This window comes from Sciurus vulgaris (assembly GCF_902686455.1).
Source record: "Sciurus vulgaris genome assembly, chromosome: 16".
In the NCBI taxonomy this organism is placed as follows: Eukaryota; Metazoa; Chordata; class Mammalia; order Rodentia; family Sciuridae; genus Sciurus; species Sciurus vulgaris.
Genome location: NC_136477.1, coordinates 15611764 through 15638583, shown reverse-complemented (window position 1 = coordinate 15638583; position 26820 = coordinate 15611764). Strand labels below are relative to the sequence as shown.

At 43.3% G+C, this 26820-nt stretch overlaps 1 protein-coding gene across 1 annotated transcript in view; it reads right to left on the bottom strand.

Annotated features, from left to right (window-relative positions):
* Positions 1-12444, bottom strand: part of LOC306646922 (uncharacterized protein) — a 123631-nt gene extending 111187 nt beyond the window's left edge. Inside the window, exon 1 of the mRNA XM_079115786.1 lies at positions 12263-12444. Coding sequence (XP_078971912.1) covers positions 12263-12265 — 3 coding nt within the window. The 5' untranslated portion in view covers positions 12266-12444. The remainder of the gene's footprint in view (positions 1-12262) is intronic.
* Between the last annotated feature and the right edge of the window lie 14376 nt (positions 12445-26820).

The window sequence follows — 26820 nt, the reverse complement described above, 5'->3', positions numbered from 1 at the left end:
ACTTAATGAGACCCTGTCTCTAAATAAAATATTAAGAAAGGGCTGGGGATGTAGCTCAGTGGTTGAGCACCCCTGGGTTCAACCCCCAGTACCAAAAAAAGAAAAAAATGATCGATGTGCAACAACATTTAACAATCTTTGGAATTAGAAAGTGACAGTTCACCTAATACAGCTACTATTATCACAGAGACTAAAAATAGAGTACAGGGAAGAAACACAGTCTTCAGTGGGCCCACATGTAAAAAGCACTGCCTTGTGATGGAGGAGCCATCACACAAGAGTGGCAGAGACAGAATCTCTTAACAGATGAGGCAGGGACGAGCTGGCATATACTTGGAAATATGTGTCGTATTTCCATCTATTCCATGGGGAAGAGAAAACATGTGTGTTAATGTATGAACATTAAGGAAGGAAGAAAAAGTACAAGAAAAAGTATCTGCAATTAAAAGGATTAATGTGCAGGCCAAAAGCGACTGGACACACCACACTCAGAAAAGACCCCAGTCTCGGCCCAGGCAATAGTCAAGGGCAACCTGAGTGTCAAGACCTGGGCGGGCGCGGAGTCTGGCCAGCACAGCACAGACTCACCCTGCCTTCCGCTGCCACTTCCTGGAGACCAAAAACTAACCTCGACAAAGCCTGGACACCATGACCCCTGGAGCTGAGGAGGAAACAGGCACCACCTCAGGTGCTACAGGTGCTAGCACTGTGGGACCACAAGGTCAGGAGAGCACCCATGACGCCCACTATGTATGCACACACAGATATGATTTTCTTCATAACTCACTGAAAGTTTCAAGGGGCAGACCGAAGAGAGAAATGCTTGCTGAAAACACATGCAGTTAAGATAAGATAAATCAGTCGGTGGATTGGAAGAGTAGGGGATGAGTTGGACGGGGGTCTCCTGGAGACTCCCAGGACTGCCCAAGTTATGAATCTTGATGAAGGTTCCCAGGATGTTTATATTTTTTTTAAATATTTTTTATTAGCTCTAATTTGTTACTTTATATTGTTTTTATTACCAAATCTCACCACCGACTTTATATTTTCTTTGGGGAACATACTTTGTGGTCAAGAATTTAAATGAAGAATTAAATATGGGAGAGAACATGCTCATTTCTGTGGTTCCTCTTCCTGGTGACATGGTGATGTGAACCGTAATTCCCAGGTTGGCCAGCAATGGACAGATCAGCACAGGTCACAGCAGCAGAGGTACCAACACAAGGTGGCGTCAGGAGAGCAGGTTAGCAAGTCCCAGCTGCCGCTTGCCGCCGACCAGCGGAACAAACGACACATACTCTTCAGAGGTTCATGAAGCAGCTTCCCGTTTATTCAGATAACACCCTCAATATATAAGCATATACAATTGTAACCAGATTCGTCCATCCAATCCTATTAAAGGTCAAGCGATCACGAGCTCAAGCATACATGTAAGATATATCTGTCCACGCGCTAGGCGGCTGAACTAATTATCATACAGCCAATGGTAAACGCTTCCTGTTTTTCTCAAGGCGCATTCAGCACGCCCTTTGGCTCTCTGCCAGTTGCCATCTTGGATGCATGTGGCATAACCCTGGGCCCCGGGTCTCCCCCGCCATACCCAGCAAGAAAGACGGACTCTGGAGGCAGTCAGTGTCTATGTATCCTGCTTAGGGGGTGCACTGGCCTAGTCACTTCAGAGCTGTGGTTCTGAGACAGGCACTGATGCGGATGTGGCATGCAAGGTGTCACCCCCAAGACTGAGGGCTCAGGGAGAGGCTCAGGCCTCGGGACAGGAAGCCTGTATCTTAAGAGAGCAGGAAAATGTGCCTGGCCTGGGCACCTCTAGAGGTGTATGGGAGGCTGAGGCGAGAATCCACTCCCACTCCCACAGGAGAGGCCTGGGTGGCTTCAGTTTCCTGCCCCAAAGGAAGGAAAGGTGGCTTCCTTTGGGGCAGGAAACTGAAGCCACCCCAACGCATCTCGATGTGGGGCACAAACAGGAGCAGTGTATAGGATCTAACAGTGTCACCGAATACCAAAAACTGGAGTCATACACTTTCAATTTCCAGTACAGCATGGAAGGACATAAAAAGGGATATTCCCATCTGCACAAGAAAAAGACAAAGGGCCGGGGACAGTCACACACATTGCAGTCCCAGCAGCTCGGGAGGCTGAGGCAGGAGGGTCGGGAGTTCAATGCTAAAGCAAAGTGCCAAGCAACTCAGTGAGACTCTGTCTTTATGTAAAATATAAAATAGGGTTGGGGATGTGGCTCAGAGGTTGAGTGCCTGATTTCAATATTAGGTACAAAAAAAAAAGGACAAATTTAAAATCAACATTTCCAGATTCAGAGAATTAGGGCTAAAAGAAATCCACTGTCTCCAAAGTAGAGAAAAAGGCAGACCCTCTCCCCCACCAAAAAACAAACAAACAAACAAACAAACAAAAAAAACCCCAGCTTATTCCAAAAGAAACCAAAAAGTAGATCAAAGGTAGGAAAACTTCAGTGTCCCTGGTGAACTGCAGAAGGCTGAGAAAAGACAAACTTGATAGAGTAGATTCAAGGGGACCCAGCTTGAGATGTCCTATCAATTTTTGAGGTTCTACCACTAACCATACAAAGTTGCACAGTGACATTCTGAGACAAATTATTTCCTGCTTCTGTCAATGGGGGAGAAAATAAGCAATTCTGAAAATTCTTGTTTTCATAAGTTGTTTTTTAAAAAAAAAGTATTTCCCAAGTGAAAGCACCCATTCCAGATGCAGGAACTCATGTGAGAGATACTATTCAGTGGACAGGCAGAGTGTCTGAGCACAGGGTGTGTGTGCATGTGTGTGTGTGTGTATGTGAGAGAGAGAGAGAGAAAGCGGGGAGGAGAGAAAGAGGGAGAGAGAGAGAGAGAAAGAGAGAGAGAAAGCAAGGAGGAGAGAGAGAAAGGCGGGGAGCCATTCTTAAGTAGTGGAATTTCGTGGGCTTATAACAATGGACCAATGGCTGGCAAGGAGGTTCATGGCTAACAATCTGGACCAGTGACTGGCTAGGGAGTTCAAGGGCTAACAATCTGGGTTGTGAAGTGGTGTGGAGAAGGGAGAATAATGGGGCAGCAAAATAGCAGATCTGATGCCAATATTCCTCCCTTTTTGTTTCTAGATATTGGGGTAGGATGATGGTCTTTCTTCTGTAGCTTCCTCCTGCTGGTTAGGGGCAAAGTCTCATTCCTGTTAAAAGAAGAGGATTAGGGAGGGCTTTAGGTGGGAGCAGAATTTTTGGAGCCAGAGGTGTCAATAGAAAATCGCTCTGGGTGTCAGGGGCTGGTAGTCTTGAAGGAGAAGTGGTTGATTGGCCAATTGGTTGGTGAACTTGTGTATCTGACCTTGTAGGAACTTCTGTAGGCAATTTAGCAGGCATGGTCCTGTTTAGGAAGATCTGTAGATCTTAAAACGACCAAAAATTTCTGACTCTGGCAGTTTCTCTTGAGAGTTATCAGGCACTCCTACCTAGAATCTCTTTAGCCTCCAGTCTTACTTATTCTTGGGGCTAACATAAGTGTACATCTTAAGTTATATTTAACTATTGTTTCTTCCTTTAAATTCCCAGGAATGGCTGTTTTTGTTTTAACTGTTTTGCTAGGCATTCAAGATCAAGCTGGTCAAACTGACCTTGTTCTCATCTGTTGTTAAGGATCAGCTGAGTTCCCACAGGGGTTACTTGTGGAGAACTTGAGAGCAGCTTCTTGCTCCTTTAGTGCCATTTGCTAGGTAGGGTCTCCTTGATGAGGTGGCTTCCTTTGGAAGTATCAGGGATGTCTCCCTTTTTCAAAGACCCTCATCTTTGCAGCAGGTGCACTGATTGGCTTTTCATCCTCTAGTGGTCTCAATAATCTCCCTGATCAGGAGGTCATGTGGCCCAGAGTTGCAAAGCTCCTTAGAGAAACTCTCCCATTTCCTGGGTTCAGGCTGACTCAGAGGGCAAGAACCAAATATTGGTTTTCTTGGCCCCTGTATTTTAATCTGTCTTTAAGTTTGATCTTAAATATCCAGCAAGTCAGTCTCAACAGTCATAAAGTAAGAGTACTGGGCTTTAACTTTAATGTTTATGACTTTACAGTTATTTACCCCCTTTTATTTAATTGGGTCCGTATTATCTTATCTGTCCTATAGGTGATGGCTTATTATCTCAAATTAATTTAGGTCATTTGTTCTTGAAGCAGTACTTCTGCAAAACATTAATCAGGCAACAGTTACAGAGTTTACAAGGAAAATACAAAATGGAATTAACAACAGTAAAACATTTAGTTTGTGCAATAGCTATCTTGAATTTTGACTAAGCTATACATTATCTCCCCTGTTTGAATCACAGTAATTTTACATACAAAAAAAACAATCTTTTGAATATAACTTCAAATAAACTGAAATCTGGCTTATTTTGGAGCCATTCTGACATATAGCAGGGTGGGAGGCAGAGCCTTATCTCAGGTAAGGCTGGGTTCTTCACAAATCTTAGGTAAAGTGTTCTAATTCTGAAGTTGATCTTTGCCTCCTCTTTAAACATCATTTTACAAAGTTTACATGCATTGTTTCCTGAGTCTATGTGAATGTTAGTTAACACAATAACATTACATCTAAAACATACATCAAGGAAAGGCTGAAAGAGCTTTAAACTTTCCTTTTGTGTGGCAAAGTGGCAAAATGCTTTCATGTTTCAGGATATTAACCTTTAAACAAATCAGGTTCTAACAGGTCCTACTACAGAACATCAAATGATACACCTAACTTACATTGGGGTCAGACGGTGTTGCAATGGAAAATAAGCCTGTGAGTTTTGAGATCTGGAGCCAAATGGAGAGGCCAAATGTTTCTGAGGAGACAGCCAAGTGGGTGGGGGTCACCGAGAATTTTAGAGTGGGCAGAGCCCATGGCTAAGAGTTCTCAGGAACCCGGAGAAGGAAAACAGGAGAGGAAGGGGCATCCTTAGAACCTCTCTGATTTCCCATGTAGGAGCAGACCATCGGTGAGGGTCGTCGCTGTCCCTGACAGGTCTGCAGATGAAGCCGAGGGAGACCCCCCTGACCCAGCGCTGGGGTTTTCATAAGAGAGAAAGAGAGTGAGTTCAGGGCCACCATAGAAGAGCTCTGAAGACTCACCGCCAGTAGGGGGAAGGCTGTCCAGAGTCAAGTTCTGTGGTGGGCGAGGAGGTCGGCAAAGGCAAGAGGCAGAGACACCCCATGGTGAATATTGGCCAGGGAGGAGGGGGCACGGTCAAGGCGGCTTGGATCCCCGTGAGGAAAGAGCCAGCAGGCAATGACCGTAGATCCCATCCCGGTTTCATCACAGAAAGACTTTCCTACCCAGAAACATTTTCTTCTCCCTCTACTAAATATATTTCCATACCTAGAACCTTTTATTTTTCTTTCCTATATGTTGACCCCCTTTTGTTCACATTCTGAAACAACTCTTATGAAATTTCTGAATTTAGATAAATTACTCCATTTTAATAAGATGAAATATTTTGTTATATACAGTACTCTAATTGAAACACAGTGGAAACTTTTAGATCCCTTTGTATATAGAATTAAACCTGTTAGAACTTAAGTCTTAGTAACCTTGTTTTTCGTGATGACACAAAGCAATTTTACCAATCTATGAAAATACCGATAGTGTTTAATTATGTTACTCCATGGAATTTAAGGAGTTAAGAGTACTCGATGTTATTTAACAATTAGCATTTTAACTTTGTAAATTAATCCGATGTCTCTAACAAACACATTTGAGTAACCCCATACATGTCAAATCTACTGATTTTACTGTAAAAACCAAGATATCAGACAAGTGTATTGAATAGTATCTGTCATCTTTTTCCTGTGGAAGAAAAGTCCTAGAAACAGTTGATATTAGACATTTTACAGATATCAATGTTTTAATAATTTGACCACCTAGAGACTTGTGTGATAAGTAATTTCAAAGACATTTTACTTTCATTTGTTTACCCAATTTAAGTTGAATCTTTTAAATCACATGAATCAAGGCATCTGGATCCATTTTTTAAATTTTAATTTTATGAGCACTTGTTATTTATGTCAGTTTTGTTATCGTGTACATACATAGACACCATGACATCAGACAACATGATAGACACATAACACAAAAGCAAAGGCTTTGTAGCCTTTTATAGGTGAATCTCCATTGCAATGTAACAGATGTTCAAAAGTAACTCTAAAGTTGAATAAAAATAGGACTGATCAAAAAACCATTAACCTGGGTATGTAGGATCAAAATTGTGAGCTCAAAATATACAGCATTTAAGAAAAACAAAGTCCTAGAAGAAAAAAAATATAATGGCCATTAATGATAGCATGAGAGAGCAAGAAAGAGAAAGGCAGAGAGAGGGAGGGAGAAGAAGAGAGAGAGACAAAGTTCGGGTTTGCAGGAAGAGCAAAGATAATGTAGGGAAATCTCTTTCCATTTCCCTGAGCACTCTCAGAAATTAAAAAGATCCCTAAAAATGTTGAGATCTAAAGTGCCATTTGGTTTGAGGTCCGGGGCGAGGCCGAGGGACTTTTAAATTAGCTAAGAGGCGACCCAGGGGGGTCTGGGTGGGGACTGAGAGCGAGCTGCCCTTTGCAAGAGAGAGATTGGTGAATATCGAGGCCAGGCATCCCTCGGCCCCCAGGGAATCACCCGAGCAAAGGACGACTTCTCCAGAGAGTTGTCACCACCACCAGGTAAGCGTGGAGGCTAAGCCTGTAGGGGTGCCTGGGTGCGCGGCACGGGGGCTTCCACAGAGAGGAAATGGCATAGAGAGAACCCAGGACTGGAGTAGGTCTGCAAGAGGCCGTGCTCTCAGGAAAGAGTCCCGTCAGTCTGGAGCTTTCCCGCCTCTCGGGTAAGAGTCCCTGCAGCCCGGGGCTCCCCCCGCAGTCAGTATAGGGATCCGGCCGGCGTTGCAGGAACCAGTGGCTGGGGGTTCCCCCCACCGGAGCCTTGGGGGTGCCAGACACTCAACGGTCATTTGCCGGGGGAGAAGCCACTTACCGAATGAGACCAGTCAGCGTCTGGATGTGGAGGAGGGCGTCCAGGCAAATGGAAGGCGAGACCAGCGTCTGGGGGTGGGGGCGACAGATGGGATTCCACTCACCTAATGGCGGTAGAAGAGCCCATCCCAGTCCCGGCAGCAATGAAAGCGCCCAGAAACCACCCAGACGCGGGAACTCACACAGGAGACTTTATTAAGGACAGGCAGAGTGTCTGAGCGCGGGGTGAGAGAGAGAGAGAGAGAGAGAGAGAGAGAGAGAGAGAGAGAGAGAGGGAGGGGGAGGGGGAGGGAGAGAGAAAGGCGGGGACCCATTCTTAAGTAGTGGAATTTCGTGGCCTAATAACAACGGACCAATGGCAGGCGAGGAGGTTCGGTGGGCTAACAATCTGGACCAATGACTGGCTAGGGAGTTCAAGGGCTAACAATCTGGGTTGTAAAGTGGTGTGGAGGAGGGAGAATAATGGGGCAGCAAAATAGCAGATCTGATACCAATACCAAGACACTAACAATTGGGAGATTTGTAGACTCAAATCTGCAAATCTTGGGGACAAGTGAAAACTCAAACGTCAACCTCCTCTAACTTCTTGCCTCTACACTGGAAAAGAAGTAGAAATTATCTCTACAGTTGTCCCACTAAACTACTTAAATATCAACTTAGCAAACTCAAAAGCAAAAACAAACAAATCACAAAGAATGCAGAAAGTCAGGCATGGTGGCACACACCTGCCATCCCAGCTACTGTGGAGGCTGAGGCAGGAGGATCCCAAGCTAAAGGTCAGCCTCAGCAACTTAGTGAGACCTGTCTCAAAATAAAACATACAATGGGCTGGGTATACAGCTCAGTGGCAGAACCCTCCTGGTTGCAACCTCCAGTACTGGGACTGGGCAAGTGGAAGGGGATCGGAGAAGAAAATATAAAAGGAACATTGAGAAAAAAAGAAATTCGGCTTATCCACAAGGGGAAAAATGAAGTGAGGGAAACCACTGCTGAGAAACCTCAGACCCTGAACTTATTAGACAAAGACTTTTAAACACCATCTTAACTCTGCTCAAAGGGGGAGAAGCACCAAGGTGAAAGAACTATAGCAGCAGAAGCAGTTGCATGAATAAGATGATATCAAGAAAGAACTGGGGTCTGGGGATATAGCTCAGTTGGTGAGTGCCTGCCTTGTATGCACAAGGCCCTGGGTTCAATTCCCAGCACCGCAAAAAAAAAAAAAAAAAAAAAAAAAAAAAAAAAAAAAAAAAAAGAAAAGAAAAAGAACTGGGACATGACCAGGAGCTGAGAATAATCCAGGGAAACTTGCATGGCCCCTGAAAGAACAGTGCAATCTTAAACTGGGTTTGGAATAGTTAACATGGATTTTGCAAACACTGGGAAAACACTAAAAGTTTAGGAAACAAGCATCCTTGACACCTGTATAGAAGACAGAGGTAGAATTATATCAAAGATATCACTAAATGAAAGACAGAAAAATATGCTTAAAAGAAAAACTCCATATCAACTAAAAGAAATAGAAAAGTTAAAAGATGTTACTTATTAACCCAAGTATATCGATAACAACTGTGCATGTGGATTTTCTGCACCTATCATTTAAAAGACCAACTAGCAGAATAGATCAGAAAACAAGACCAAATCTGTGCTCTTCTACAAGAAACTTATTTTATGCATAAAAACATGGTAATGGGGAGGCTTAAGGAGACATTGTCCAAAGGATTTAATATTTCAGTTGGATAGAAATAAATTCCAGACACTTAGTACACAAAAAAGTGACAGTAGTTAATTATGTCATTGCACTCTGGGAAATCACTAAGAAATTAGATTTTACATGATCTTGCCACAAAAAGATAGGTATGAGATAATGTATATATTCACCATACAAAATGTAAGCAAATTTCCAAAAAGCTTGTTTGTCTAACAAATATATTCACTTTTATATGTCAATAAAATGTGAATTAAAATAAGACAAAATAAAGACACAGGTAGATTTAGCTGTACCTCAAGGAAAATATTAAGGGATTGTTTAATGATAAAGCAGTGGGTTCTTCAAAGAAGACATAAAATCCTTAAGAGGTATTCTCCTAAATACAGCAACGAACCACATGCGCCAAAAATAGAATTGAAAGGAAGATCACAGAGTTACATCTGGAGATTTCAATACACCTCCATCAACAATTGACAGATCAAGAGAGCAATAATGTCGCCAAGCGTGAATGTACACATCTGTAATCCCAGCAACCAGGGAGGCTGAGGCAGGAAGATCATAGGTTTGAGAACAGCCTTAGCATCTTAGCAAGGTCCTCAGCAATTTAGGGAAACCCTGTCTCAAAATTTAAAAATTAAAAGGGCTGGGGATGTAGCTCAGTGGTAAGGCAGTCCTGGGTTCAATTTAGTAATGACACAGTTGATATCAGCAACATCATCCATCAAGTGGAGACATTTGAGATTGCAGAATACTTCATCTAACGACTACAAGAATACACATTCTCAAGATCACAAGAAATATTATTCACCAATATAGACCGTGTTTTGTACTACAAAACACACCTTAACCAATCATACTGGTTATGTTCTTAGACCACACTGGATTTCAACTAGAACTTGATGACAGAAACATAGATGAAAAACCCAGGGGCCGGGCACGGTGGCACAAGCCTATAATCTCAGCAGCTTGGGAGGCTGAGGCAGGAGGATCACAAGTTCAAGACCAGCCTTAGCAACTTACTGAGGCCCTAAGCAACTCAGTGAGACCCCATCTCTAAATAAAATATAAAATAGGGCTGGGGATGTTGCTTAGTGGTAGAGTGCCCCTGAGTTCAATCCTCAGAACCAAAAAAAGGGGGGGGGGCTTGGGATGTGACTCAGCAGTTAAGCACCCCTGGGTTCAGTCATCCTTGGTACCAAAAACAAAACCTGAGAGGAATTAGAGATGAAATCATGTGACAGAGAGAGAGAGAGAGAGAGAGAGAGAGAGAGAGAGAGAGAGAAAGAGAGAAAGAGAGAGAGAGAGAGAGAGGGAAAGAGCGAGAGAGAGACGATGGGGATCCAACCCAGGACCAAGCTGATGTTGGGTCAGTGTTCTGATACTGAGCCATGTCCCATCCTTAAATCATTAACGTGTTCTTTTAACTAACATGTGTCCATGGAAAGTCTCAAAAGAAATTTATCTCATCAATCATGAAAATTAACAAATTTCATAAATGTGGAAAACCCCAAAGAACTGGATAAAAAAAAAAAGAAAAGAAAAGAAAAACATTTCCTGGAATTAAAAAGGGCTTACAGGGTTGGGGATATAGCTCAGTTGGTAAAGTGTTTGCCTTGCAAGCACACGGTCCTGGGTTCCCAAAAAAAGAAGGGCTTACAGTAAGTTTGTACAATAGTATTTTAATAGATAAAATCCATCATTTTGCTATACATCAACTACAAACCACTGTACTGGAAACAAAATCACAATACCATTTACGTTGGGGGGAGGAAGCAGACAAGGCCACCTACAAGCAAAGCTCAATGCCAAAGTTAAGAAGTAAAAATGCAAGCTGGGGAGATAGCTCAGCTGGTGTGCACAAGGCCCTAAGTTCGATCCCCAGTACCGCAAAAAAAAAAAAAAAAAAAAAGAAGTAAAAAAGCAAGATACAATCATATGGTGATGCGTACACGTAACTATACCAAGCACACACATCTATACCAAGCACACACATCCGTGAGAGGTCAAGCAATAAATTCAGGTACTAACACAATTTCCAAATAATTTGAATTTATCCAGTCTACAAATCAGCAGTTTTCATCCCATTCTGTTAAAAAAACATGCATTAGTACTTGGGGACACACTAAGAATAATACTATTAACAACATCAAAAATAAATAGATAAGCCTGAAACAACCCAAGGCCCACACCAGAGTAGTGGAATGACTGAGTGAACTGGCTGAAGGGCCACCAGCCCTGTGTGCAAACCGTGGAGGCAAAGATACCCCCCCCCACACACACACCTTTTCAGCATAAAGTAATAGTATGTTAGTGGCAAGATTAACTCATTCAAAAACAAAAGAAGTAAACCAAGTCAACCTCTGCTTAGGGATAAGTAGATGGTAAAGCTATAAGGAACATCCAAAAAATTCTTCTTGTGGACACCTCTGGGTGCAGAGCTTGCTGAGATCAGGGAGACACATCAGAAGTGACCATGGCTTATTATTCCCCTGCATGCTGATTCTATGGGCCTTTATAATCTTATTTAAACTTAGTATAAACAAGTAATTTATTTCAAGAACTCTTGCTTCTTCAGACCTCCTCATTCCATCCATCCAGGTCCCAACCAAGAAAATCGCCATCTTACATTCGAATGATGAAATAAAATTCTGAAATGCTTAAGTCAACTGGTATTTTACAGAAACAACACTCTGTACAGGAAACAAAAGGGAAGCAACTCAAGGAAGCAGCGTGCTCAGGACCCACTGTCGCTGTGCAGACGCAGCCCTGCGAGGCTCACTCCCACTCTCCCCTCCTCACAATGGGAAAAGGCTCCCTGGCTCCAAGGCTCAATTCTGATCAGTTTCCCAAAAGTCACCCACAGCCAGCTACAAGTTCAGACCTTTGGTGTCTTTTGCTGATATTTCTTCTGGACACCAAATGTGTCACTAAACACTAAACAATTCTCCAACACCAACTGGGTGTCCCACGAGTTAATTCTGACACCACTATCCCCATTGCAGATGCCAATCCAAAGTATGTGTTTGCTCTCTGGGGTGTGTGTGTGTGTGTGTGTGTGTGTGAGTGTGTGTGTGAATAAACTGGTACCCTGAGTCACCTCATTAGCATAAGGCCAACCGCGCACCTCTGAACCCCCCTCCACGGCTCTGGCAACTTGGAGGAGCACCCGGGATGCCGGGGTTTGCTGCCAGTGTTAGCCTAAGGGGACAGGTCGCAGAGTTTGCACGATGAACCTGGGAGATTCACAGGAAAATCGGGCACCACTGGGGAGTGGGAGGGACGGGGTCCCTCACCCCGCTCCTCCCGCACAGACCCTCCCGCTGTCACCGCACAGCCCGGGGGACTCGGGCCGCAGGGACAAGTCGCCACCCGCGCAGGGGCGGCTCAGGACATCCTCGTCACTGGCCCAGCAGCCCCGTGGGCCCAAGGGACCGAGGCCGAGCGGCGCCCGCTGCAGACTCGGCTGCAGACCAGATCGCGAGCCGAGGCTGGAAGTGGGTCCTGCAGCCCTGATTGCGCACGCCCGGCGGGACACACTCACCATCTCCCCGCCTCCGGCTTGTCCGGGTGTCCTTCGTGGGCTACTGCAGATCGTCCCAGAGCGATCAGGGACGAACCCTCTGGAGCTGCTCCCAGCTGCTGCGCGGGCCAAATATGGCAGCTTCAGAAAGGAAGATCCAGGGGGTCTGGAACGTCCACCTCCTAAGACCAGCGCTCTTCATTGGACAGTCTGTGCAGCCCTGAAACGACATCCCTGATTAGGGATGCAGGGGCTGCCCCCTGATGCCTGAGTGACAGGGCAGGCGATCGCCTACCTAGCTGAGTGGAGCCTAAGGGACAGATTCCAGCCCACAGCTGTGCCTAAGCCAGGCGGCGCCCCGGGTTTGGAGATGGCCGTCCAGAGAACAATTACGTTTAAGCAGAACTTGGTCCTGGCTTTCAAGAGGCGGCACCTGCACTCGATGGGCTCTTCTTGCTTCTTCCTTCTGGAAATGAGGCCACAAATCTGCTCAAGAAATTCTGGACTCAGTGTCCCAGGAAGATAACCTATGATCTCCGAGAAGTAGAGGTGCCCAGAGCAGTCCTGACCACCTGAAAGTGAGCGGAGAGCCTGATGTCATTTCTTGGGAACGTGGAATGAAGCAAATGGGCAAGGCTTTCTCATGCCGTTTCTCTCAGCCTATCCATTTTCAGCTGAGAAAAGAAAAACACACCAAAAGGGAATACAGGTAGTGGATGCATGGAGAAAATGGAGCTCTGTGACAGCAATATTCTACAAAGGAATCGAGAAAGAAAAGCAACTCCGTGTGCAAACAGCCTGCTTAAGCAAGGTCACCAGGAAAACCCCTTTCACAAGATTGAGCATATTCCCAAGCTGGAGGGCCAGGCTGAATGAGGGAAGGTAGCCCCATCCCGGATCACTTCCTGGTGCTGAGGAAAAGGCTCCTAAGGAAAAAACCATGCATTGCTGTCCCCAGGGCTCAGTGTGGAAACTGTGTCCTTTAACACCTTAATATTCACCAGAGGGACGCTCTGACCTGTGGTCACTTTGTGCTTTTACTTAAATAAACTGTCAAATGCATAAACCCTTTCCCCCAGGAGACTAACGAAATGCTTTGTTTTGTTGTGAATTTTCAAAAACTTCTGTATTAGATTTTTATCACTACTGAACAAATTATCACAAATAGTGGTTTAAAACAAGTCAGCTATTATATAACAGTTCTGGAGTTTAGAAGTCTAAAATCACTTTGGGCAAACTAGACTCCTGGTGTCTGCATGGCTGTGTTCCCTTTTGGAGGGTCTAGGAGAGAATCTGATTCCTTGCCTTCCGCCTCTTCTACAGGTGGCCTGCATTCCTGGCTCCTGCTCCAGTCCATCTTCAGAGGCCAAATATCTTGATTCTTCCTCACGTTATATCACTCACATGCTGATTCTTATTAACTTCCTTCCTTATTAACTTCCACTTCAAGGGTCCTTATAATAGTGGGCCTGCCCAGATAATCCAGGATAATCTTCCCAACTCAAGGTCAGCTGGTTAGCAAACTAACCACCTTACTTCTTCTTTATCATACTGTAGCATAACATCTTAAAGGTTCTGGAAATTAGAATGTAGACATCTTGGGAGGGGGTTCATTATTCCCAATGACTCTGGAGGCTGAGGCAGGAGGATTGTAAGTTTGAGGACAGCCTCAGCAATTTACTGAAGGCTTAAGCAACTTAGTGAGAACCTCTCAAGATAGAAATGAGTCTTTCTTTGTGTGCCCTTCAGAGATTGACTTCATCATCTCTGTGCATGCTAAAACCAAAACAACTTCCACAAAACAGCCGTATGACAACCAGTCCCAACCTCAGAAAGGACAGACGCCGCCAATCCCATCTCACCTGGGTCTCCTTCCCAGTGCTCTGCAGCTTCTCAGTTGAGGTCACCGACAGGGAGGGCAGCTGCTTGGGAAGCTCTAAGGGGAATTTCACTGGCCCCCCCAGCTGGCTTCAGGTGTTCCTCAGCCTAGACTCGCTGGCTTCAGCCCTCTGCCCCCACTTCCAGGTCATTCACCTGCTTCACACCAATACTGATGAGTTAAAGGAGGCAAAGATGCTGAATCCTAATCTTTGAGTTCAAAACCAGAAGAGCCCCTGCTTTACCTCTGTGTTATTTATAAAGTAGGCAAGGAAAACCTTAAGATCGTTCACATAGACTTAACAGCTGGCAAACCGTTCTTCCATTGGCAAAGATGCCAGCAAACTATTATTTTCATGTGACCATCTGGGTATGAAAAACTACCACTCAAATGTGGGCTCTCTCCTTTTTTTCTCTGCTTCAGCAACTCTCCCTCTGTCCCTGTTGATAATTGTCACCAGGTCCTGTGCCTGGGGATTTGCATGTTTTCTTTACCCTTTGACACTGCCATATCTACCCCACCACCACCACTTAACATCCAGTCTTTTTTTGGGGTGGAGGGTGCTGGGGATTGAACCCAGGGCCTTGTGCATCTGGGGCAGGAACTCTAGCAACTGAGCTATATCCCCAGCCCCCAGCCAGTCATTTCTGTAGTGAACCCTAAACATCATCTAGTGTCTGTTCCATTCAAAAAGTCTACTGATCCCAGGATGAGTCCTCCTAAGCCTCTCTTTTATTTAAATTATCTTTATGAAATGGTCCAGCCGGATAGATGGTGATATTTTGTACGAATACCAAAGACATTTTCTTCTCTGCTTTTCTTCTTAACCTGACACACACTTGCTCATCGAGGGCACACAGAATATTATAGTGTTGGGTCTTAATCCAAAGATACTAACCCAAGAGATTCTAAGCTCCCTTAATATCCCTGAATAGTAATACGTCTTTTGAATGTTAATGAGTGGTGTCTGGGGACCCCAGTTAGTTTCAGGATAGAGAATTGTTGGGTTGCCAGAAAGACCAATGCATGCTAAAAGGGTGGAAATGTTTAAAATTATTTGCTTTTATTTTTAATTGGAATGGTGAGCCCTGCCCACGAGACCTCTGGGCAGGACAGAGGGGATTGAGTGAATTATCAGGCACCAGTGAGCTAATCAATCATGTAAACATACCAGAAGCCTACATGCAAACCCCTAAATACTGAGTACAGGGAACTTCTGGGTTGGTGGACACAGAGGTACTGGGAGTTTGGAACTTCCATATGGAACAAAAATTTATCCTTCCAACTTAACTTTAAATGAGCTAAAGTCTAGCCTACTTTGAAATCATCTTACATGGAGTAAGATGAGAGGCAGAGTCTTAACTCAGATGAGGGGAACTCTTGGCAAATCTTAGGTACAGTGTTTTCTTTCTGAAACTGATCTTCACCTCTTTTTTAAATATCATTTTACAAAGTTTTTATACACCGTTTCCCAAGTCTATCTGAATGTTAGCTAACACAATATAACATTACCTCTGAAACATAATCAAACAAAAGCTGAGAGAGCTTTCAACCCCTTTTGTGGGAGAGTGGCAAAATGTTTCCATGTTTCACGATATTAACCTTTAAACAGATAAGACTCTCATTATCTTTCAAAACTACTTTTAAATTTTCACCCCAGTGTAAAAAGTAACACAGAATTTTACATGCGTTTTATTTTTTTTAATTTTAGTTGTAGATGGACACAAGACCTTTATTTTATTTATTCACTTTTATGTGGTGCTGAGAATTGAACATAGTGCCTCACACATGCTAGGCAAGCGCTCTACCACTGAGCCACAACCCCAGCCCGTGAGCATCTTATTGATAACGGGTTCAGTTACAGAATATTAAATGACATAAATAAATCCCCAATTAAATTTGCTATTTCTTTAAGTCTAAAATTAACATTATAGACAACTTTATTTATTTATCTTTGCAGTGCTAGGGAATTGAACCCAGGGCCTTGTGCTTGCAAAGCAAGCACTCTACCAACTGAGCTATATTCCGACCCCGATAGACAATTTTAGTTTGGAGAATACCAGTTTGGTAAAGTGTTCTTCCAAGCTTTATATTTTAAAACTTGTATACTAGAAGAACATGAGTATACTTAATATACAAAGAATTAATGTTAGTGTCACCATTACACAGATGTCCTTATTAACTAGGTTTAATTTTCACAGAAAAATTCAGAATCCACAGATAATTATAGGCTTGTAGAGTTTAGCAGTACTGGAAAAAATGAAGGATAGCATTAAATCTCTTCTACGTCTAGAGAACAGTACCAATGATCAGAACTAGACTTAGTCAAAGCATACAGATATAAACCAGTTTTTTAAATGGCAGTGTGGCCCTTTTATGACAGATGCAATGCATAAAAGACAGCAATTATTGTTTAAGCATATATGAACTCTCATAGACTTTTCCAGAACATTTAGATGAGGCTCAGACAAACATATTTAGTTTCAGATGTATACATATCTCTAGCCAAAATTTTTTAAATTTATTTTTATTGTAAACAAATGGGCTACATGTTGTTTCTGTTTGTACATGAAGTAAAGGCATACCATTTATGTAATCATACATGTACATAGGGTAATAGTGTTTGATTCATTCTGTTATTTTTCCTTCCCCCCACCCCTCACACCCCTTTTATCCCTCTACACAGCCCCTCCTTCCTCCATTCTTGCCCCCCTCCCACCCCCTTTATGTGTCATCATCTGCTTTTCAGGGAGATCATTTGTCCTTTGGTTTTCTGAGATTGGCTTATCTCACTTAGCATGATATTCTCCAATTTCATCGACTTGCCTGCAAATGCCATAATTTTATTATTCTTTATAGCTGAGTAATATTCCATTGTATATATATACCACAGTTTCTTTATCCATTCATCAATTGAAGGGCATCTAGGTTGGTTCCACAGTCTGGCTATTGTGAATTGAGCAGCTATGAACATTGATGTGGCTGTATCTCTGTAGTATGCTGATTTTAAGTCCTTTGGGTATAGGCCAAGGAGTGGGATAGCTGGGTCAAATGGTGGTTCCATTCCAAGTTTTCTAAGGAGTCTCCACACTGCTTTCCAGAGTGGCTGCACTAATTTGCAATCCCACCAGCAATGTATGAGTGTACCTTCTTCCCCAAATCCTCGCCAAAACCTATTGTTGCTTGTATTCTTGATAATCGCCATTCTAATTGGGGTGAGATGAAATCTTAGGGTAGTTTTGATTTGCATTTCTCTTATTACTAGAGATGTCGAACATTTTTTCATATATCTGTTGATTGCTTGTAGATCTTATTCTGTGAAGTGTCTATTCATTTCCTTAGCCCATTTGTTGATTGGATTATTTGTATTCTTGGTGTAGAGTTTTTTGAGTTCTTTATAGATTCTGGAAATTAGTGCTCTATCTGAAGTATGAGTGGCAAAGATATTCTCCCACTCTGTAGGCTCTCTCTTCGCATTGCTGATAGTTTCCTTTGCTGAGAGAAAGCTATTTAGTTTGAATCAATCCCAGTTATTCATTCTTGCTTTTATATCTTGTGCTATGGGAGTCCTGTTAAGGAAGTCTGATCCTAAGCCGACATGTTGAAGATCTGGACCTACTTTTTCTTCTATAAGATGCAGGGTCTCTGGTCTGATTTCAAGATCCTTAATCCATTTTGAGTTGAGTTTTGCACAGGGTGAGAGATAGGGGTTTAGTTTTATTCTGCTGCATATGGATTTCCAGTTTTCCCAGCACCATTTGTTGAAGAGGCTATCTTTTCTCCATTGCATATTTTTGGCCCCTTTGTCTAGTATGAGAAAATTGTATTTATTTGGGTTTGTGTCCATGTCCTCTGTTCTGTACCATTGATCTACCTGTCTATTTTGGTACCAGTACCATGCCGTTTTTGTTACTATTGCTTTGTAGTATAGTTGAAGTTCTGGTATTGCGTTACCCCCTGCTTCACTCTTACTGCTAAGGATTGCTTTAGCTATTCTGGGTTTCTTATTCTTCCAGATGAATTTCATGATTGCTTGCTCTATTTCTGTAAGGTACATCATTGGGATTTTCATTGGAATTGCATTGAATCTGTATAGCACTTTTGGTAGTATGGACATTTTGACAATATTAATTCTGCCTATCTAAGAACATGGGAGATCTTTCCATCTTCTAAGGTCAACCTCAATTTCTTTCTTCAATGTTTTCTAGTTTTCATTGTAGAGATCTTTTACCTCTTTGGTTAGATTGATTCCCAATATTTTATTTATTTTGAGGCTATCGCAAATGGAGTTGTTTTCCTCATTTCCCTTTCAGATGTTTCATCACTTGTGTATAAAAATGCTTTAGATTTATGCATGTTGATTTTATAGCCATATAAATCCATATGCAACAGAATGAAACTAAACCCCTATCTCTCACCCTGCACAAAACTCAACTCACAATGGATCAAGGACCTCGGAATCAGACCAGAGACCCTGCATCTTATAGAAGAAAAAGTAGGTCCAAATCTTCACCTTGTTGGCTTAGGATCAGACTTCCTTAACAGGACTCCCATAGCACAAGAAATAAAAGCAAGAATCAATAACTGGGATGGATTCAAACTAAAGAGCTTTCTCTCAGCAAAGGAAACTATCAGCAATGCGAAGAGAGAGCCTACAGAGTGGGAGAATATCTTTGCCAATCATACCTCAGATAGAGCACTAATTTCCAGAATCTATAAAGAACTCAAAAAACTCTACACCAAGAATACAAATAACCCAATCAACAAATGGGCTAAGGAAATGAACAGACACTTCACTGAAGAAGATCTACAAGCAATCAACAAACATATGAAAAAATGTTCACCATCTTTAGTAATAAGAGAAATGCAAATCAAAACTACACTAAGATTCCTTCTCACTCCAATTAGAATGGCGGTTATCAAGAATACAAGCAACAATAGGTGTTGTCAAGGATGTGGGGAAGAAGGTACACTCATACATTGCTGGTGGGGTTGCAAATTAGCAGCCACTCTGGAAAGCAGTTGGGAGATTCCTCAGAAAGCTTGGAATGCAACCAGTACTTGATCCAGCTATTGCACTCCTTGGTCTATACCCAAAGGACTTAAAATCAGCATACTACAGAGATACAGCCACATCAATGTTCATAGCGGCTCAATTCACAATAGCCAGACTATGGAACCAACCTAGATGCCCTTCAATTGATGAATGGATAAAGAAACTGTGGTATATATATACAATGGAATATTACTCAGCTATAAAGAATAATAAAATTATGGCATTTGCAGGCAAATGGATGAAATTGGAGAATATCATGTTAAGTGAGATAAGCCAATCTAAAAAATCCAAAAGATGAATGATCTCACTGATAAGCGGATGTAATGGGGGGTGGGAGGGGGGCAAGAATGGAGGAAGGAGGGATTGTATAGAGGGAAAAGAGAGGTGGGAGGGGTGGGGTGTAAGGAAAAAATAACGGAATGAATCAAACATCATTACTCTATGTAAATGTATGAATATGCAAATGGTATGCTGTTACTCCGTGTACAAATAGAAACAACATGTATCCCATTTGTTTACAATAAAAAAATAAATAAATAAATTTTTTTAAAAATTGCTTAAAAAAAAAACAACCTGAGTCTTAATCTTTTCCTTCCAGTTTGCACTCAAGGACTTGGAGCACAGGGCATTGCTGTGTGACCAGTCTCCTTACCATCATCATGATACCATCATCTTTAAGTGAGTTCCCCACTGTCAACTGTACCCAGAGACTCTCTTTATGTACCTATGTATCTAGAGCACTCTGTCCAAGGAAGTTCATGTTGACCATACAGAGATTGTCAGGGAACCCTCTGCAGAAATCAGCAGGGCCAAGACACAGGTGCTTGCACATGTTGGGACTCTGGGAGGCCCTTGTATTTTAGCTCTATGGGCAACAGGCAGGGCTACACCTCCAAAGTGTCCCCTGGCCAAAAGGGGAATCTCCTCAGGCCTTAAAAGGGAAGAATATTTTTCCCCAGGTTATAAGTTAATAATTCTGGAACCCATTGCCCCATTCCTTGTGACTGGTGAAGATTTCATCTTCCACCTCCATTAAGACAGGCTAATTAATGGTCAGACAACGAGTGCAATGAGTCCCAAATAAGGTTTTCTTCAAGTGTAAAGGCTACCCTGTGAGGTTTAGCACTCCAGTCCACTCCTTTGCCCCAGAGTGGTGGGAAAATGGCAACAGCAGAGGACCCAGATGGAGGTTACAAAAAATTCAGACTTAAGGACTAAAAGCACACAGCCAAATAGAAAGTCATGAGCCAATCCAAGAGTCTTTACAGGTTTCCAGCATCTATACAGCATAAATTCTAACATTAGCCCCAATGCTTCTTAATGTCTGTTCAGCATGGACTCTGATCAATGCCTTTATCCAGACGCCTCAGTCCCCAGACTAGTATACTCAAGGGGGAAATCTTTCCACCAGTTTCCTCCTCACCTAATGGGGAGTTTCATCTTTTTCCTCCTATAAAACTAATTTTATTTATTTTATTTTTGTCCTCTGCTACCCTCCATGGATTTCATTCTTTGAACCCATGAGACAAGAACACAGAAAGAAAATCAGTGAGGCCTACAGCCCATGTAGACTTCCTTTGTCTGAGAAGCGACCAACTGAGCCTGTTCTCAAACTCCAACTTCATTCCCATGGGTACAGAGCAGCTGTAAAGCAGGGGAGAGGCCAGATCCTTTTTGACCATTTTGCTATAGACCGGGTAGCTTTCTGGGATTTCTTTTCCCTTTAGCCTAGGACTGGTGTCCCTGACCTGCACCAGGACTGTCAGCACTGGCTTGAAAGTACTAAAAAAAAAAAAAAAAATTAAATCCTCTTTTGGTGCCACTATTGTCACACGTTAGAGGCAGCACCTTTTAGCATTCAACTTAGTTTTTGACTGTTTAGACTCCCTATTATGTAATTGCATACATGTACATACAGAATCTCACTTATTTTATCCCTGGCAAATCAACTGTCAGCTGCTAGATTGTACAGTAATTCAGAAAATCATTCAAAGACCAGATTGTTACAGCTAAGCATCATCTTTTTCTTAGACAGGTTTATATCTCTAGGTGGCCCATTCAGCCAAGATCTTTCCCAAGAAACAATCTGTAGGATCAATACAGTATTGCCCATGTCTTAAAGGGCCAGAAACAAATACAAACAAAAAAATAGGGACAGACAGAGAGGATCCCCAAACCATGGCCGACAGACAGGAACCTTTAAAACAGACAGACCAGGTGGGAGAATTAACCCTGACTTCTACACCAGCAGGGCCACACATGTCCCCACAAAGAGGGACCAGATGCTCCCACAAAGGGGAATAAGATGTGTAGAATCAAGGGTCTCAGTGTGCACATGGGGGGGAAGCTAACCAATGGCCAAGGTGTCACAACTTTTCATTTGTTTATTTGTTTTTTGCAGTGCTGGGGATTGAACCCAGGGCCTTGTGCTCTTGAGGCAAGCACTCTACCAACTGAGCTATCTCCCCAGCCTGCAAGGTTTTGCATCTTCACTGGGTTTAGTTTCTTTTTTCTCAGAGTAGACCAAGATGGAGCTATCCTTACAGAGCAGGAAAGAAAGGCGGGAGTTCCCCAGAGCAAAAGGGGCTTCAGCAGCTGCTGGGACAGTGCCCCGGTCCCTTCCCTCTTTCACAGGACTAGCACCTCTGATACTTGCCCAGGTCCTAATTTTCCAGGAGTCAGCTCTCAAAAAGTTTGCCTTACATCCTCAGCGTGGAAATGCAGTTTCTTGGAGTGCCAGGTCTGGCCAGGGCTGCTCTCTGGTCCCATCTGGGGTGCAAATTTTGTTGCCGAAAGCTCGGTCCTTGTCCCTAACATCAATTCATGCCAATTGAATAATGAGGACACGGTTTTGAGAAAAAAGAAAGAAAAAATTTTATTGCTTTGCTAGCCAAGGAGAAACACAGGACACAGGACACTCCTGTCCCCGAGGCTGTGATTCTGCCTGTAGGGAAAACAGAGGGCTTTTAAAGAAAGTACTGGAAGGCTACATTCCAGGTGTGCCTTGACAGGGGTCCCAGGTGCACCCTGAGGCTGTGTTGAAATTCACTTCTCCGATCCCCTGGCAGGTATCTCTTTCCTGTGGTGGGTGCGTTCAAGTTAGGGAAGGGGAAGGGGGATGTGTCCTTTTAAAAATAAGCAGCAAGGGCCTAAAAGGTAAAGTGGACCACTGTTAGAGGGGCTTTTCGTATTCTGGGGAAAGGTCCCTTGTATTTGGGCCCCAGCTTCTCCTCCTCAGATACCTGTAGCTCTTTCTCCCTCCTCACTCCCAAGGCCACTGTCACATTGGCCTTGTCCTGTTCCTTGGGTGGGTAACCATCTTCCCACCCCAGGCCTTTTGCACACGAGTTCCCCTCTACTGGAGACCCCCGACCACCCCGTCTGCCCTGCAACAACAGAAGGTTTCTGCTGAAACGCTACCTTTTTGGTGAAGCCCTTCCACACCAACTCACCCTACAGTATCCCCAATGCGACACTGATGGAAGGTGATGAAAAGGGTTATGGAAAATAATGTTCCTAAAAGACAACTCCCCAAGAGAAACAGAGGAACGGTGTGACTCGGGAGGAGGGAGGGGCATTGACCAATCATTAAGCCTCTCCCAGGGCTCCCTTCCCTAATAACCATGGACCCTAAACCTAGAACGTCCCCCATTGCAAATTAGCCCCTAATGGAGGCTCAGCAAATATCGAAATGCCGGGAAACAATGGATCCCAGAGAAAGAACAATGAGTTTCAACCTTTTTACAACCACCCTCCTAAATTAAAGTTTTAACCTGGGCAACTAACCCCTGATGGTCAAAACTGCACGTACTCGGCTCCTAGTGATGACGTCATTGTACCCTATAAAACCAAAATCCCCTCTGTAACTGATGGCCTGAAAATGGGCCCCAACGGCCTCCGAGTCTGCGAAGGAATAAAGGCTTCTCTGAATCCGTTGAGGTCCTCCTCCATCCTTTTGCACTTACAATGAAGACTTTAAGAGGCAGGGCCTAGAGGGAGGTCTGGGGACCATTGGGGTCCTGCACCCAAAGTAGATTGTGTGACCCTTTGTTTCTTCCTCTTCCTCTCTTGGTGTTCTGGTACGAAGTTAATGCTTCTGTTCCACTATGTGCTCCCTGTGACCATGTGCTACCTTGTCACAGGCCCAGAAAGAGTGGGATGAACTACTACGGCTGAAACTTCCAAACTGCAGGCCAAAATAAATTTTTATCTTACACTAATCAGAACACATTTTTTAAAAAAAAATAGCTTGGAAAGGTCTTAAAATTTAAAAAAAAAATTTTTTTTTTGTCTTTCTAAGTTGATTATCTCAGCTATTTTTTAGAATAAGAGAATTCTGACTAACACACAGATGGCATGATCTTGTATAGAAAACCCTCAAGACTACACACACACACACACACAAACCCTTTGGGAACAATGAAATAAATTCAGTAAAGTTTCAGGATGCAAAATTAACAAACAAAATCAGTATCATTTCTGAATACTAACAATGAACTATCTGAAATAGACTTCAGGAAAACAATCCCATTTGCAATAGCTACACAAAAGTTCTTCGGAATACATTTAACCTAGGAGGCAAAAGATTTGTATACTGAAAAGCATAAAACGTTGATGAGAGAAATTGTAGAAGACACAAATAAATGGAATGATTGTTAGGTCGGAATTTAGGCGACTGTAGGGGGCAGAGCAGAGCAGCTGAAACCAAGGCCAGCCCACCAAAAGGTGACCGATCTAGTGGGCTAGAAAATTCCACTGACCCTTAACGTCTACCTGTCACTCAGCAGGACCCCTTCCCATTCCAGCCTGGGCAGCCAGGGCCATGCGCAATTTTCTCCGGGTCCTTACTTGAGCTGTACCCCAGGGGTCTGGGAATTTCACCCAAGAGCCAATTCCAATAAAGCTTGCTTCGGCCACTTACTGTTCGATTTTATTTGGCCGCTAACTGAGCCCGCGGAGCTTAGAATGATATCCTGTGTTCTTCGATAGAATAATCAATAGTTGAAAACATTCACACGATCCACAGCAATCTCCGGATACAGTGATATCCCTATTAAAATTCTAAAGCATTTTTTGTAGAAGTAGAAAAAAATGCTAAAATGCTTGTGGAACCACATAAAACTCTGAATATCTAAAGCAGTCTCAAGCATATTGAACAAAACCAGAGGCATCAAACTTCCTGATTTCAAACAAATTTTAAAGCTAAAAAAATCAAAATAGTATGGTATTGGTATGAAGACAGATTCTTAGACCAAGAGAATAGAATAGAAATTCAAGAAATAGCCCCATTCATACATGTTCAGGTAATTTTCAATGAAAGCACCAGGAATACAGAAAAGAAAATGATAGACTCTTAAGTGGTGCTGCAAAAACTGCATATCCACTTGCAAAATAATAAAATTTGACCCTTCTCATACTGTACACAAAAGTGCAGTCCACATGGAGCGAAGACTTAGACATAACACATGAAACCAGGAAACGCCTATAAGAAAACATCACAGAAAAAAATCTTTGATATTGGTCTCAGCAATGATTTTTGGATGAGTCCAAAAACACAAATAACAAGAAGAAAAAACAGTGGGTTCCATCAAAGGAAACTGTCCCTGCAGAGCAAGGGACATGCTAAAATGAAAGGCAAGCCTTGGAATGGGAGACGATATTCGCAATCCGTACATTTGAGAAGGAGTCGATATCCAAAATACACAAAAAGTTGAAAAACTAAAAATTAGACAAAGACCTGAATAAATACATCCAAAGAAGATGCATACATGTAAGAAAAGGTGCTCAACATGACTGATCATCAGAGAAATGCAAATCGCCACTGTTGCTGAAAGCTTGGTCCTTATCCCCTATGCCAATGCAATAAGTGTCGCTGGCTCTTTGCGGTTCCAAAATCCATGGATATTTGTCACCACCTGCAGCAACAACTTGCACGGGTCTTATGGGTGGTGGAGTGGAAACTGAGGCACTTCTATCTTTCTCTTTAGTGCACTGCTTTCTTGCTTGTTCATAGAGGATAGAGGAAATGAGGTTTACTTGCTTTGAGAGGAGAGAGAGAGAGACCCCGCTTATCAGAGAGAAAGAAACTTTGCTTAAGACAGAAACTTTGAAAGACAGGCTTTTCTCAGAGCTTAGAAGGAGAGAGGCCTGCCACGCCTTAAACTCCTGCATCCTGTGAACTAAGGGTGTGTCTACCTAAGGTGCCCTAGTGATACGTCTCAGTTCTCCATTCCGCAATCTGCCTTCCGCAGCTGCCCCTACTCGCTGCTGTGTTTTTCCCTCTGGCTGATTCTAATGGCTGCTATGGCGTGTCTTCTTCTCTGGCTACTGCTGCGCCCCGTGCCTTTCCCTCTGGTGGCTGCTATATCTCTGTCTTGCTCCGCCTACGCTTATATCACCTCCAGGAGGCGGAGAGCAGGGCCACGCCTCTTATGCAAAGATTAGGCGAGCGCTCTAGCAGGCCATTAGTGCTGGAGAACACATGCGCATACATTGTGTGCGTGGTCGAGAAAATCACCTGAGTGTGCTTATGTCAATTAACCTCCTCGCTGCTGATGTGATCAGGCGCCATCCTGGTGCCACCAACATGGCACAGCCCCCAACAAATAAGGAGGACACAGTTTAGAAGAAAAGGAAAAAGACAGTTTATTGCTTTGCTAGCAAAGGAGAAACACGGGGAACTCCTGTCGCAGACTCTGATTCTGCCCATCATGGGGAACGGGGAGGGGGTGGGAGCATTTAAAGAGTTAATTCAGAGAAAATGAGATGAGGGAGGAGGGATCAGGAAAGAGAAGATCAGGGAAAAGAAGATCAGGGAGAAGAATATGAGAGAGAGGGTCAGGGAAAAGGTTGGGGAAAAAGAAAAAAGTTTCAAAGTGACAAGGGATATAGTCAAAGCATCAACTGAACCCCTGTCATACAAGCACAGTGAAATACCACCTCACACAAGTTAGAAAGGTTGATGTGAAACAAACAAGCAAACAAACAGCACCCTTATACCCTTGTGGTATAACACTGGTCCTCTTCACCTTTTGAATATAGCTCTGAGTTTATTTTTAAAAGGGACATGTTTTCCTTCTCCTCTCCTCCCTCACCCTGTCCCTAACCTGTGGCCAGAACGTCATTACCCTGAGCTGTCTGTGTTCCTCAGGAGCTGCCAGAGGATCTGGGGAGTGAATGTCTCCCAAAATAGCAAGTGAATGTCAACACCCCCTCAGGGGTTCAGGGACCCCCTGCAGGGCACAGCTGGGGCGCAGCCTTTGAAGAGCTCCTTTAAAGCCCCCGTCCCTCCTGATGGGCAGAATCACAGTCTCTGGGACAAGAGTCCCCTGCGCTTCTCCTTTGCTCGCAAAGCAATAAAACTTCTTTTTCCTTTTCCTCAAAACCATGTCCTCGTTATTAAATTAGCATTGGGGACAAGGACCGAGCCTTTGGTTACAGTGGGAATATAAAATGGTGCAGTTTCTGTGGAAAACAGGATGGAGATTTCTCAAAAAAATTAAAAATGGAAATATGTGGTCCATCAATTCCACTGCTGAAGATATCTATCCCTCAAAGAACTGAAAGAAAGACCTCAAAGTGACATAGGACAGATGAGGCTGGACACCTGAGGGATGTAAGCTGCAGAGATCCAGAGGGGCTAAT